Source organism: Gouania willdenowi, chromosome 16, assembly GCF_900634775.1.
Source record: "Gouania willdenowi chromosome 16, fGouWil2.1, whole genome shotgun sequence".
NCBI classification, from domain to species: Eukaryota; Metazoa; Chordata; class Actinopteri; order Blenniiformes; family Gobiesocidae; genus Gouania; species Gouania willdenowi.
In genome coordinates, this window is record NC_041059.1 from 13,217,809 (window position 1) to 13,232,882 (window position 15,074).

The window sequence follows — 15,074 nt, forward strand, 5'->3', positions numbered from 1 at the left end:
TCCTTGCTCTGCATACCTTCAATGTCTAATGAATGCTTGTTTTCTTTTTTTTTTTTTTTTTTTTTTTTTACAGAAAAAACAACACAACTCCCTTTAACTTTTTATTTTAGATCTCAGAGGGTGAATGATAAGATACAAATTCATTTAAAAGGCCACTTGTGCAACAATGCAAAACGCTAAAACATCAGGAATTTAATCAACTGTTAAAACATCATCGAACAATAAATAAAAACCCTGAATTGTACAAAGCTGTAAATGCAACACTTTAAAAAACGGAATCATGTAAAAAAAACATACATAACACGCCAAAACCATATATATTCATCCTGCGTATTCACTCACGTGACATCGCACTTCTTTAAATGTTTCGTACATTCAATCCATGTCGTGATCCACAACTCTTTAGACAAACATCACCCTCGCAGGTTTTTCTGTAGACTTTAGGGCGACAGGTGCACCTCTGAACTGTTGGCTCCAGGTGATATGATGATATCACCATAAGGTTCGTGCTGCACCGCACGCACTTTACGGCTTGATAAATGACCTATAGAAACACACGCACACGGGAAAAAACATCAAAAATATAGTCTTGAGATTTTCCTTTACCCTGAACCCACCACAGTCATTTTAATGGATGTCAAAATTGGTGTAAATGTTAATTTACACCAATGAAATGAAATGAGTGAGAACGCCCTTGGTTTGGGCCTGTTCCGCCATTAATGATGTGTATATTAATCATGTACATTTCAGCAGGCCTTTGACAGGCTTAGTTCAAACAACAGAAACACATTCTTACCCAGAAGCCTCAGAAAAATGTTGCTGACAGTCCTGCGGTCGACATCCGGCGGCAGCAGAGACTGAAATATGACGAGTTCATGTTCAGGAAGCTCTGGCAGTAACCTACACACACACACACACACACACACACACACACACACACACACATTAGCAGACAGACTTTAATATACTCTAACACAAAAATATACATTGATACAATCAGATGGAGAAAACTGAACCAAACAAGACTTTTTTTGTTGCCAGTCCACCTTCTAAAGGGTTTCATTCCATTTTTTTTGCTGTAAATCTTGACTTAGCTGCGTGTTTGCACATTAAATATTTCTAACTGTGAGAGGTTGTACAGTATTTATGAGGGTGTGATGTCTGCGGATTACCGTGTGCCCTCAAACTAGCTTTCATTCTTTGTTTACACACCTTAAACCAGCAGGCCTAAAGTTTAATCAATTTCTATACCACATGTGTCAAACTCAAATCTGGCCCTTTACAGCACCAAATTTGGCCCCATCGAGAAAGTAACAATCATAGAAATAACAGGAAACATTTTGTAAATAACCAACCAACGCTGTAGATATCTCAGCCGCTTCAAATACAAAAATTTAAGTGAAATCTATACAATATGTGCAGAGCTCAGTTTTCTCATTCTCATATTGCATGATGGCAGTCATTTTAATCAAAAATTATTAAAAGAACTCAAACTATTTCACAAATGTTTCCCAAATTCCCAAAATCAGGGAAATTACAGTGAAGTGCACATACTTTATAACAGAGGTTCTCAACTGGTCTCACCCTGGGACCCACGTTTTTCCATGGTCATTAAATTGCGACTCACTTTTTTCTTTTTTCTTTTTTTTTTTAGAATTCAACCAACCAAATTTAAGTTTTCAAAAATAGCTGTTGAAAACACACATATATACTCTTTTTTTTAAACATAAATCTACATATTTTCCTGTGCATTTCACAGCATGCCTATCAAAAGAAAAGTTTCTTTCAAAATAAAAGACAAGTCCAGCATGACAAACATTGGTTGTTTATTTATTTATTTTTGACTAGCTGTCCACGACCCACTCAGTATAGGTCCGTGACCCACTTTTGGGTCCCGACCCACCAGTTGAGAATCCCTGCTTTATAATTCATACATCATTTTTACATAGAAGTGTAAACCACGCCACATTAATGTTGAATTTTGCTCTTTTTCCAATTTGAAATCTGTGGCCTACTTAAGGTCAAAATGGTCCGTATTTGGCACGTGAACTAAAATGAGTTTGACACCCCTGCTCTATACTGACATTGCACTAAAAAATACACTTATTTTTGGTCCCAAGCAATATGACTTCTTTTTCTACTTCCACTTCTGACAAGGAAAACCATAGCTGCATCAGTTTTCTTTTCCCACTCTTTTGCTGTCAAAATAACAATAACTCAAAGACACGGATTTATTTTGCAGCTCAGAAAAGTTTCCCTGAGTGTGTCGGGTGGTGTTGAGACGTGTGTTGGTTACCCTTCAGATTCTGGTGTTGTTTGCTGAGGCAACTCTTGTTCAGCCTCTGGGATGCCCTGCAGTGCAGAAACAGACCTGGAGACTGTGGACCTGCAGACAAAACAACATCAAAGTCAGTCTGTGTGAAGCAAATCAGGGCATTTCCTTCTGATCTCTGAACAACATCAGAAAACCAATGACAATTATTTCATGATGTCCACTGTGTGTGTGTAAGTTATTATTAATCGTACTATTCGCTAGGATGGCAAATCCTATTTATCACGGTAGGTTTGTTTGGAGTTTACACACATAAAAAGGCTGATTTGGTAGAAATTTAATAAGAGGTGTAAAGAGTACTGATATACTGTATACTACTCAAGTAGAAGTATTGTTACTTGATTTAAACTGTACTCAAGTACAAGTACAAGTAAGTCATACATAAAATACTCAAGTGCAAGTAAAAACTAGCTCAATGAAATAGTACTCAATGTAACGTCTTGCCACGGTTCCCTTGCATACAGTAAACATCTCATGTATAAACTTATAAAGAAACAGATGAAATCTTACACAATTGGAACTTCATTTTTTTCCACAAAGGCATCTGTATAAAATAAAAGGTTTGTCAAAATGTACAATTCTTTTAAAAAAAATACTGTAACACCAATGAATTAAATTCAAAATTTAAAAAAAAAATGATCAGACAGCATTCATTGCTGCTTTGGCGCAGTGCATTACATTTAATCTGATTGGTCAACTATGATGTGATGCATTTGATTGTTGTCTGGTCATTTCATTTTTTTGTAGTTTCACAATGTTCGTTGATCATTTTTAAAACAAAAAAGAATGATTTACTCAGTAATGGTTGGGTGTAGAAATGTAATGGATTACTTTACTTCTTTTAAAACGTGCTTAAGTACAAGCAACATTACTGATTTACAAATATACTCAAAAAAGTACAAGTAACCATAAAAGCAACTTACAGTAATTACAGTGACGTGAGTACTTGTAATTAGTTACTTTCACCTCTGAATTTACGTTCATATTGATGTTGGATGCAGATGCAGAGTTTCCTGTAACATTCTTTATGTATGAAATCATGTATCATGTGTTGCTGTTGTGTAGCTCACAGCGTTGTGTCTTTGCTACTCACCCCTCTTTCTCAGGCGTGTACATGGGGGACATCTCCCGTGACACGTCCTTCTGGTCAGAAGCCTCCAATGGCAGAGAACCCTGGGCTTTAGTCACACACACACACACACACAACCTAGTCAAACCTTTCTACGCTTCAGTGTGTGTGTATACGTTTTTGCTGATACAACAACTGTACCAGAAATCTCAAACATCTCTGCCTCTGCTGCCAGTTTGAGGATCTCCTCAGGACTAAGTCTCCTCTCCTCCCTTTCTGCCGCCTCCATCATCTCCTGCTCTCTTTCTCTTTCTGAGTCGGTCGACTCGATTCCTCGCTCACCGACCTGCAGGTTCAAGCCCAAGATAGGCGTGATGTTTGCAGCCTGTCTCCATAGAACCTGAATCTCTTCAGGCAAAACTGCAGGGGAAAACAAATTGTGGAAAAAAGAAGGAAAATTAATTCTTCCATTTAAGTTCCACTGAGGTACCTCAGAAACACCCACCATCACTTCCTTGTTTATCATCTTTTAGGTCATGGGCACAGCACAGCAGCCTAATCAGGATAACGATCAGATATTATATACTGTGGTAAGTATTAAGTAAGGGTGACCAGATACCACTTTTTCACTTAAGTCTCGATACCAATACTGCAGCCTTTGTTTATACTGTATGCGATACTAGTATTGAACTGATACGATATCAGCACAAATCACCCAAACTTTTATCATTTATGTATTTTGCATTGTGGAATGTTAACATTTATTATCAACTATTTGATAAATATTTGAAAGCCAAAAGGTTGAGTTTGAACACAAATCTACGTCCATATGTATGAATATATTGCTGTCGGTTAATATGATAAATTGCGTGTTGGACAAATTTAACAACAGTATTGAGTGTGTGTGTGTGTGTGTGTGTGTGTGTGTGTGTGTGTGTGTGCGTGTGTGTGTGTGTGTGTGTGTGTGTGTGCGTGTGTGTGTGTGTGTGTGTGTGTGTGTGTGTGTGTGTGTGTGTGTGTGTGTGTGTGTGTGTGTGTGTGAAAGACACTCACATGCGCAGCAGGGGTTGTTGAAGAGTTGTGCTGCAGATGGCATCCTGAGATGAGAGGGTGGGAGGTAATCGGGGGCTCTGGTTTCTATCAGTGGGTTGTTGAGCTGCTGCTGCTGAACCTCCTCAGAAAGCTGCGTCTCTGGGTCGAAGAAGATCAACTGTCTCCTCCTCCTCCTCCTCCTGATTGGTGTCACTGGAGGAGACAAATCCTGGTGGGAGAAAAACACAATAACAACTCTAAACATTTTTATTTCAGATGTATTTCATTTTAAACAAAGATGTATCTATACAAAAATTCTATTCTTTTTTCTTTTTTTTACATTTTCTGTGATATTTTTCTTAAGCAAATTAATATCAATACCAATATCAATTAAGTAATATCACACGAGAGAGAGTATTCAGCAGAACCTCCAGCGTGATATTGCTTTTATACAACAGTTCGACAGGCGCATTTTATTAGTCAACAGTATTGAGCTACAAGAGATTATTGATTTGTTTATTTAATCATTTATTTGGCTGCGCCAAAACAAATAGGTCCACAACTGGAAAGGAGACAAGACTGTTGCCAGGCAACACATAAACATGTCATAACTGAAAGTTGACGGTTATTAAAACGCCTGAACAGCCGAGTGATAACGTCTGTAAAAAAGATTTCTGAATCCAAGTCCCCCCTTTGTCCGACTGCAACATTTCGAAGAATCTAATTTTGTAAATAAGTAGAAAAAACTGTATTTAATGCAGTGGTTCCCAACCTTTTTTGGACCGTGACCCCATGTTGATATCAAGAATTTCTGGTGACCCAAAAACATTGTTTTCTAGAATTAGATTTTCATAATGTTTGAGCTCTTTTTTTTTTTTTTTTAACTGCATTTTAGTTGAACTTTCGATTTACAAAGTGAAAGTTGTTGTTGTTTAAGTTTGTGTTGTTTTATTTTCTCTCTCTCTCTCTCTCTCTCTCTCTCATTTGAGAAACACTGATCTATATCAGCACTCATGGGTGTCTCTTGTCCAATCAAATTACTCGGTCAGAACTAACTGTTGTATATTGATGTATGGATGGATCAGATTGAATATTCAATTCTAAGATTAATTTATTCAGCTTTAATGTGGTTTGGAAAAACATTTAGTTAATTAGTGCATCAATTTATCGGGATTTAGAGTGAATATATTAACTCTACATTACTTCCCTCTCGTCACCATAACCGTCAGTAGGTGTTTATGTCTCTGTGTTCACCAGTGTTGGGAGTAACGCATTACAAAAGTAATGAGTTACTGTAATACATTCCTTTTTTCAGTAACACAGTAATATTACGCATTACTGAAACTAAATTTGACAATATATTCCCTGTTACAATCTCAGTAATGCGAGTTACATGTGCATTTTAATGAATTCCACTGATGTTACAATGAAAACAAGAAATTAGTGAAAAAAGGTTTGACGACACCAACGTAAATTCTACCCCCTTTTGTGACGTAGAAGAAGAAACTCTGCACAGACTTCCTTCCTGCAGAGAGGATTGTTGCTAGTGACCACACAGCTAAATCATAACGCATGGCCATGGAAACGTGTTTAGAAATTTTGTTTCAACATTGTTTTGCAAATGTTGCACATTTTAAAGCACTGATTATATGTTTACATTGTTAAATAAGAAGATATTAAGGTCCTGGTGACTGATCAAATGTCAATAAAATATCATAAAGAAAAGGCAAGTGTTTGTGGTGTCACACTTGTAGATATTAATCTGTATTGTCATCATTGTAATAACATTAGTATTCTAAAATGGCTTCACATAACATATAAATGTGTGATAAGCTAAAAGCACCTCCAGCCCCAGACTCCTGATGAGTCTGCGTCGTCCCTCCGCTGCCTGCGTTGAGGAGCGCGCACTAGGAGTAGAGATGGGTGTCATCCAGTCAATGCGTGGGCCAGGCTCCTCCTGAGGCAACAACGTAACATCTTCACTGGAGGTAGTGGTGGGCTGCAGCCTGTGGGAGGAGGAACCACCATCAGATATCCTTCATGCTCCCTGTGAACCACTGCTTTCTGATCACATGATCCTATTTAGTTACTCAATGGAGGATGGTGTGGGCTCCTTTGTCAGCTCCTTCTCGTGGTCTCCCTCGTCTGCCTCCCTCTCCAACTCACGCTCTGGTTCTTCTGGTGTCACTGCTTCTCTCGGCATTACCGGTTCCTCTGTTTATTATAAAATCACGCTTAAAATGTTCATGCAACTTTTTTTTAAATCCCATACTTCTGTTAAAGTTCAAGAAACAAACACTTTGCCACACACCTTCAGGGAAGTCATCCGTTTGAGCCAGGAGCATATCGAGGATATCTGGAGGGTGATCATCAAGCTCTGCACCTTCAAACTAACAGTGAATAGATGTTGGATTAAAAAGAAAAGAAAGATGGATATAAAATGTCTCTGAGTTTTTCAAACGGCTGCTCGGTACCTCTGGAGCAGGAAAGGCGACCGGCTCAGGCTCTCTCATAGTGATGCTCTCCTGAGATGCAGTGATACCTTCAGAACAGAGTAGATCATGGTCTACCATCAGCACTTAAATGTCATAATGAAAAGGAATCAGACTAAATGAAATTTGGAATGTTATGTGAATATGACATTAAGGCCCAAAATGAGTAAAAAAAAACATATTTTTGTATGTTTGAATGACAGAGTGTATCATGATATGTTGCAGCATTTTGTTTTCAGGCTTTAGAAGTGTGTTTAAGGGGAAAACACTGAGAATCTTTGAAGTATTTATGTTATTTAGGTGATTTGATAAATACAGATGAGCATCAGGGCCAATTTTGATGAAGAAAATACTTTTAGGCAAATCAAGAATAAAGTCAAAATGTCAAGATTAAAATTTGAATTTTGAGAATAATGTTGAAATATAATGTTGAGATTAAAGTGAAAAAAACAACAACAAAATTAAAGTTGAAATGTTGTTAATAAACTCAAATTACACTATTGTGATAAAAGTCAATGGTTTGCTAATAAAGTCAAATCTACGAAAGCTGGCGAGGGCCAATTGACCATATGACAACAAACAGCAGATCGTGCCTGTCTACAAAATGTTGTGTATCGATGAATGCGTTAAACTATTCTTCGAAGATGGGCTTAATAACAAAGGGATTATTTCTCTTTTAGCTCGTAAACACGCCGTTGTAATCTCTGAAGTTGTTTTGGCTCCGATACCAATAGCTGTTCCTAGTGGCTATAGACCCCTTACTGGCCCACGTCGCTGGAGGCAAAAACATGAAACGCAGCTGGCTAAAGCATACAGTACATGTATATAAACACTAGATGACGCAAGCTCAATAGCGGCCATCTTACCTCAGACAACTGATGTTCTGACATTTTGACGCGCTCTACGGTAGCTGTTGGAAATAACAATAATAAATACCCTTAACTCGATGAAATATTGACGGATTTACAAACTGTTTGCCTTATTACAAACCTCTTTGCCTCTTGCCATTTGAAAATTGTTTGGAAGATTTAACAAGTTAGGGTTATTTAAATAGTACATGCACCATTGACATTGATGTAATGAGCCGGCTGTCTGAGGTAAGATGGCCGCCATGTAGCTACGTCACTCCCCATTGTCTAACAGCACGGGTAAGTCATCTAGTGTTTATATATTTATGTATGGTGGTTTGCCTCCAGGCTAAGCCCCGCCCAACAAAATACGTCACAATGTTTACAAACAATCAAAGGGTCTATAGAGCAGCTGTACGATAACAGATTAGGGCCAGTTTTTATGGAGACTGTGGTCGTATATGGTGAATTAGCCCTAGTCCGCCTCCGTAGATTAGCAAACGTCCGACTTTTATCACAATATTGTATTTTGAGTAAATTTTTGAACTTGCGAATTTATTCACATCATTTGACCATTTGCCAAAAATTATTTTCTTTATAAACATTGGCCCTAATCTGCTACCGTAGATAAAGTACCTTCAGTAGCAAGTTTGTTTTCATGTCATTACAGCCTTATCATGAGCTCTTACCGCTTCCCAGCTCAGAAGTGACTGGACTGTGACGTTCAGGATGCTCAGGGGACGCCTCTCTTTGATACTCCCAATTCATCTGAGAAACAACAGAAAAAACTCATTTAACATCTGTTGTTTGCTGCGAGGTCATTTCATCTCCATATGTAGTCAGATGTTACCTCCAACAGCGTTCTGGGGCTGGGCATTACGTCCTGCATCACACCAAACAAGGGGTCCAGAGCTGCCTCTGCCTCCTCCATCATAGACAGAACATCTGGGAGCACCAGATGGCTTCTGACAGAAAATACAAACTGTGACGTAAATATAGGCCAACATGTGTATGAGCTGAACACTTTGCTCCTACCTGCTGTCTTTAATATCAATGTTCTGCGAGCTCCTCTTTTTCAGTAACTTGGTCACAATGTATTGGATCTCATCTGAATGGACCACATGCTCAACACCAACACATGTGCACTCTTGTTTTTTTTTTTTTAAATCAAGGTTTTCTACCCAGTAGGATGGCACACTGTCGGTGGAAGACCACAATGACCCCATACTGGAGCTGGGATGAGAGGTAGAGGGAGAAGCGAGGCCGGGGCAGACCTGGTTGAGGTGGCGGGACTCGCTCCAGTACATAGTCCATGATGTCATCACTGGAATAATGTTATTGGTAATGACGTCACTGCTGCTCCAAGGAAAAACATGGGAAAATAAAAACATCCAAATGGTGACTTACCAGGTGCGTATAACGTTGACTTTCAGGAAATCCTTACGAGGGACTTTGATGCCCTTTGTAGCAACAAGCCTGAAAAACACAGGAAAGAAAAATAATTTCAAAAGAATATTATTATTTTTATTTCTGTTACTGTTGAACCCTTGTCCTGCAATTCCCTGCTGTAATGATTCAGCTCTGAATATGACTATAATCCTTGTTTTAGATTAATGTGCGCTATTGCTTGGAAACATACCATCAATGTTGCTGCCAATCAATTAATCAATGTACCTATACCACCTATCTACCTCTGTGAGCGAGACTAGGAACCTGCATTACCCTGACAACCCAGTATGTAGTATAAAGCAGGAACAGGCGATAAATGAATGAATGAATGAATGATTAGTAGATAACCCAGCGGTTCCAAACCTTTTTTTGGATCGTGATCCTAGTTTGATACCAAGAACTTCTGGTGACCCTAAAATTAGATTACTTTTTGATCATGTTTGTTATACTGTATTACAAATACAGAGTAGCCTGGATCAGTGACAAGTTGTGCCAGGTCGGAATGTTTTTTAAATGTATCTTATTATTATTATTATTATTATTATTATTATTATTAATAATAATAATAATCAGATATATGTTTGACAAAGTGAAAGTGTAGAATACAATTGTTTAAGATTTGTGTTTTAATTTGAATAAAAATAATAATTAGGGCTGGGCAATATATCAAGATGCAATATATATAGAGTTTTCTATTTTTGGCGATATAGAAAATTACTATATCTCCTATATTGATAATTATATTTTATAACTTATTTTGAATTAAAATACTCGTTTTAGGAGTTGCTGCTTTCGCTACATCTCAGAACATCCAGATGGATTCCTGAATGCGTCTTAACCTAAACCTTCTCCTAAACAACCCATATTGCGGACTTCACTCACACGTGCTGTCCCTTATAGGTGAAAAAGCCAAAATTGTGCAGCCTGTGTGCCATTTTGCATTAGCAAATTTAAGCCAGAATTGTTTTTTCTGGTCTGACTTGAATTAAAAATATTGAGATTTATATTGTGTATTGCCATTTTGAGAAAAATTATGGAGATATGAATTTTGGTCCATATCGCCCATCCCTAATAATAATTGTAAAAAATATTGAAGATGTATTTTTAATCCCTCCGCAACCCTGAAATAGGACAAAGTGGGTCTGAAAATTCATGGATTTTTTAATCCGTTTTTTTAATTATTATTATTACTAGACCAGGTGACCCCACATGGGGTCCTGAGCCCAAGGTTGAAAAACACAGAAATAACCAGAAGGATCCTGGTTTTGACACTTGGGTGTGGAATCTGCATTTTCCATAACATTCCAAACATAAAACCATAACTGTATTAGTTCCAGTAACTAATTCAAAGTTAATTTAAAAAAGAGAGCATTCTGAGAATGAGCCCCGTTGTGTTAAGTACTCATCAGCAACTTTCTTGCATTACTAGAACATTGACAATGCTGACTGACAATCACCAAGCTCAGTTCTAACGAACATCTCAGCTCACAGCAGTGAGAACCAGTCAGCGCTGGATTAAACCAGGGCACTTTCTGCCAACGGTCCGGGGACTTTCCCCTGGGCAGGAAGGAGAAACCAGGTTCTCAGTTTGTAGCCCAGAGTGCAAGACTTCGGAATGCCCAGAAAAAGGCGGGACTTAAGGGCAACTTATACCACAATGCTACAGCAGGCTATTTAACTCACGGTCTCAATGAGTGGCTGCTATAGTGTCTAAAACTCGTAATACGGAGGACTATTACGTCATCTTTTAAACACCGCTTCATTTTTACAGAAATAGTCCATATTGCCTATTTATTATCATCACAAAGTTACACTAAAGTAAACAATATAGGCCGTGAAGGATCATGGGAAAATTTAAAGCTGTAGCGGACTCGTTTCGATTTAGTCAGGGTGGAACGGACAGGTCGAGGTTTATTCCTTCAAACATATATAAATCACACATATAAAATATATAAAATCACAAGCATTGTATATATATATATGGTTAAAAAAAAATTTATATTATATTATAATTATTTTTTTAACCTTTTAATTGTAAAATATATATATATATACTATCATGTTCTTAATGTAGACCTACATGTTTTTCCTTTAAAACTACAACATGCAAAATTACAGATAAACATTTTTGCTTTGTTTTATTATTATTTTTTTTACAATGTACAGACGTCACTGCCTCGTGATCACTTTAACATATTGCTATTTATTAAATATTTTTAACCCAATAATTCGTTTTTTCTTTTATTATTAGTATTCTCTGTTATTATCATTATTATTTTTTGCTAGAAACACACCTAGAATTCCAGTTGATTCACCTGCAGTAAATGCTGCTTTGTCGCATTTTTCTAATAATCCTCCAAACAATTCATTGGTATATCTTTTGTTTGGTTAGCCTTAGTATTTTTGTCATTGTTGTCAAAGTACCAACGTTTTCTCATAATTTCTCATTGGAGATTTTTTTTATTTAAAAAAATAAAAATTAAAAAACGGTGTTGCCACGCCTCTTTTCCAGCATGCTTTAGTTTTCAGAAACTGACTACAATATTATGCAATGTCCCGACATTAATTTCAACTTGGAACATAACGACACATTAAACGAAGCCTGAATGCATGTAACTGTATGAAATAACAGCATGATTTGAAATACCCTGAGTGAAGAACATGCATGTAAAGCAGGGATATATATCTGGATCTCTTTTCCTTCGTCTACCGGTGGGAGGAAGCTCATTGTAGAGGTCACATGCTGAGTGCTCGTCACTCGTCCAATCACCTCGGGGAAGGTCTGAGACAAGAGCCAATCGCTGCCCTTGCAGGGCATCACCTGATTCGGGTGAGCGAGTGAACAGAAATCCTGGGCTAATGCTTGCACTTCTCACAGGAGAAGCCAGATGACGCGCCTTGAGCGGCTCTGGTGGATGTGGTGCGAGCTGGTTTGGAATCGCTCGCGGCTGGCGAATGAGTCCGATGTATGAGGTGGGGCACTGCTCCAGAACCCAATTCAGACTACTCTCCACCCACCTTTTAACATTTAATTTATTAATTCATTATTTAAATAATTATTAGTTATTAAGTTGGTTACTTAATTTGTTTATTTTGTCATTTTACACATATTTAGCTGAGAATATATAGTTACAAATATCATTTTATTTTTTAATAATCAAGTGAATCTTTATCTAATGAGGAAATGTGAAAGCACTCTATATTGCTTTATCATTCATTTTGAACAGCAATTCTAAACTGGTGGGTCGGGACCCAAAAGTGGGTCACAAACCTGTACTGGGTGGGTCGCGGACAGTTGGTCAAAAATAAATACTTAAAAGTATAGTAGACGATTTTCCGGAAGTTTAGAAAAGAAACGCCTTCTGCATATGCAACACACGTCCAAGAGGGAACGCCTACGTGCGCAAGAGAGCGTTCACGTGCCCAGTTTTCTTCGTGCACAGCTCTGTTTACAAGTTAGAGTCAGCTGCAAAAATGCAAGCTTACTTTCCAAAAGATGATGTGCACTTTTCCCATTAAGTCAGACTTGCTACGGTACGTGAAAATCCATTTTCAAAAAAACCCGATGTGCACCGGACACGAGCACGTACGACGTCCTTACGTAAACATATCATCAGAATGATTGACAACTAGGAGGACCAATAGTCTCGATGATCCACCCGGAATTAGAAGCCAAAAAAACATTGTCTACTATACCTTTAATGTCTCTTGTGTGGGACTTGTCTTTTATTTTTAGATAATGAAATGCATGTTACACAGGAAAATATATAGATTTATGTGTTAAAAAAAGATTATATACAGTACATGTGTTTTCAACAGCTACTTTTTAAAAAAAACTAAATTGTGTTGGTTGAATTCTAAAAAAAAGAGTGTGGATTGAGATTTAATGAACGTGGCATAATGTGGGGGTCAGGTTGAGACCAGATGAGAAACACTGAGAAGGCAAAGATAACTTTAAGCATAGAAATGTTTGTTAACTATTTTTTTAAGCTGAACATATCTGTGAATAATTCAATTTCCCCCCTTTGTAGATCATCTGTGATCGATGAGTTTTAATGCACACAGGTACACATATTTTTCTCCAAAATGTTCAAATTTTTCACAAAATATTTAGCAAAAGAAAAAAGTAAATAAAGCCAGAAATATATATATTTTAAGTAGTTTTTTTTTTTTTAATCAGTGGTTGTACATTTTTTAATTAAATGCCTTCCTGATTGTTAAAGCGTTTTTGTTTTCTGCTGAGCTGCATGATGTAGCAGACAGGCATGTATATCTTAGGCAGTGATTCTCAACAAAATAACTGAGGGATCATCTGTTTTACTGTGAAATAAAATTCATCTGGTTGATCCAAAAATGTGATCCTTGCAAATGTACCTTCATTTATTTCCTATCAGTGGGAAATATTCAGCATTTATTTACAGAGTAATTTAAACACTCGGTGGGAATGGCTTTATATGTGCATGTGAGCCATTTTATGGGTGTGAGCATCATCAACCCATCAGACCCTAACCAGGTAAATGACACCAGTAGATAGGTAGGTATAGCTTCATATGCTGAGAAATGAGTGTGTAAGATATTTTTGTTGGTCTCTTTGAACTCTTCAGCCTCATTATCTTCAAAGCTACAGTTTCTTCTGAACATCAAAAGCTTCCAGTTTGTTTTGACTTTAGTTGCCAGATGCACCTGTCCTTTACTCTCCAACACACACAGATTTACAGCAGCAAGCACACAAACGCACCTGAAATAAAATTAAAAAAACTCCTAAATTCTCCAATATGTAAAGTTATTTAACACATTTTGACTAATTTCATATAAATCATAATCATAGCAGTAATCAATCAAATCATATGTGGGTCAATGAGGATTTCACCGCATGATATTTCATAAAATGTACATGATCAGGCAAGGTTTGCATGAATATTATGATGGAAATATTTTTGAAATCTTCTACAGGACTATAATAAAAACTAAAAACTAAAAAAAGGGCAGAACATACATTTGAATAAATTTAGAGTAATTTTAAAGATTTTTTTTTTTTTCAAAACAAAAGTCATATATATTGATATTTTGACACTTTGAATAACAGAATAAATTACAGAAGTTATTTAGTGAGATTTTAAAAATAATAATAATAAGTGAGCGCATGTACATTAAGTTACAACATATTTAGTATCGTTTTATGCATTTACATCTCTTTTTTTTTAACTAAAAGAAATGCAGTTGGAAGGAATATTTCGATGTCACGTCATTGACCCATGTACAATTAAATATTAAAATATTCAACTATAAAATAGATGATCAAGTTAACATTAATAGTATGCTGATGTATTACATCAACATATTCACATTTGTAAGTCAGGGGGAAAATACCTAACATTAGGATGGAGAATGATATGTGACATAGGAAGGAATTGTTACATATTAATAATCATCACTTAGGTGTTTTTTTTTTAATTATTATTCATTCTGCTGTAAAGTCACGTTCGTTGAACATTTGTCGCCTTTTCTGAGCTCGCAAACCATTAAAAAAAAACACACACACACACACACACACACAGAAAAGTCATTGTAAATGTTGGTGTTTTTATACTCACCAGATAATGGAGAAACATCCCGAGTGTCGCTGTAAAACAGCGGGGTAGAAAAACATGTTGATGGGGTTGGAGTTGAATCGTTAATCCGAGGAAAAAAAGGCAGAAAGTTGGTCCCAGTTGAACTGAATGTCGCTTCACATCAGAGGTTTCAACAGGCTGATCGTTAGTGCAGGGGGACGATCTGATTGGATAGTTCAGCTGTGACGTCATCCAACAAATGTTTGATCATTTAACACAGTAAAACTGATCCAACCTAAA

At 37.0% G+C, this 15,074-nt stretch overlaps 1 protein-coding gene across 2 annotated transcripts; it reads right to left on the reverse strand.

The window, feature by feature from the left end:
* Positions 1-415: 415 nt before the first annotated feature.
* Positions 416-14,933, reverse strand: LOC114478646 (meiotic recombination protein REC8 homolog). 2 transcript variants are annotated; one of them, XM_028471841.1, is made up of 16 exons: positions 14,817-14,933; positions 9,181-9,249; positions 8,955-9,097; positions 8,809-8,881; positions 8,624-8,738; positions 8,463-8,541; positions 6,908-6,975; positions 6,745-6,823; positions 6,524-6,647; positions 6,277-6,439; positions 4,455-4,662; positions 3,603-3,821; positions 3,426-3,510; positions 2,297-2,386; positions 797-900; positions 416-544 (listed from the first exon to the last, which is right to left on the reverse strand). In XM_028471841.1, exons 1-16 carry the CDS (start codon positions 14,870-14,872, stop codon positions 441-443), a joined length of 1,779 nt encoding a protein of 592 aa, XP_028327642.1. In that variant the 5' UTR covers positions 14,873-14,933; the 3' UTR covers positions 416-440. The 2 variants fall into 2 exon arrangements, with proteins under 2 accessions (XP_028327642.1, XP_028327641.1); XM_028471840.1 differs by lacking the exon at positions 14,817-14,933 and adding an exon at positions 10,906-11,016.
* Between the last annotated feature and the right edge of the window lie 141 nt (positions 14,934-15,074).

Coding starts and splice junctions, on each gene's coding strand:
- LOC114478646 (XM_028471840.1), bottom strand. CDS start 10,985: ATGAAGCGGTGTTTAAAAGATGACGTAATAGTCCTCCGTATTACGAGT. Junction 8,739..8,808: donor ATTGATATTAAAGACAGCAG/GTAGGAGCAAAG, acceptor ATTTTCTGTCAG/AAGCCATCTGGTGCTCCCAG. Junction 6,824..6,907: donor TCGCCTTTCCTGCTCCAGAG/GTACCGAGCAGC, acceptor ATTCACTGTTAG/TTTGAAGGTGCAGAGCTTGA.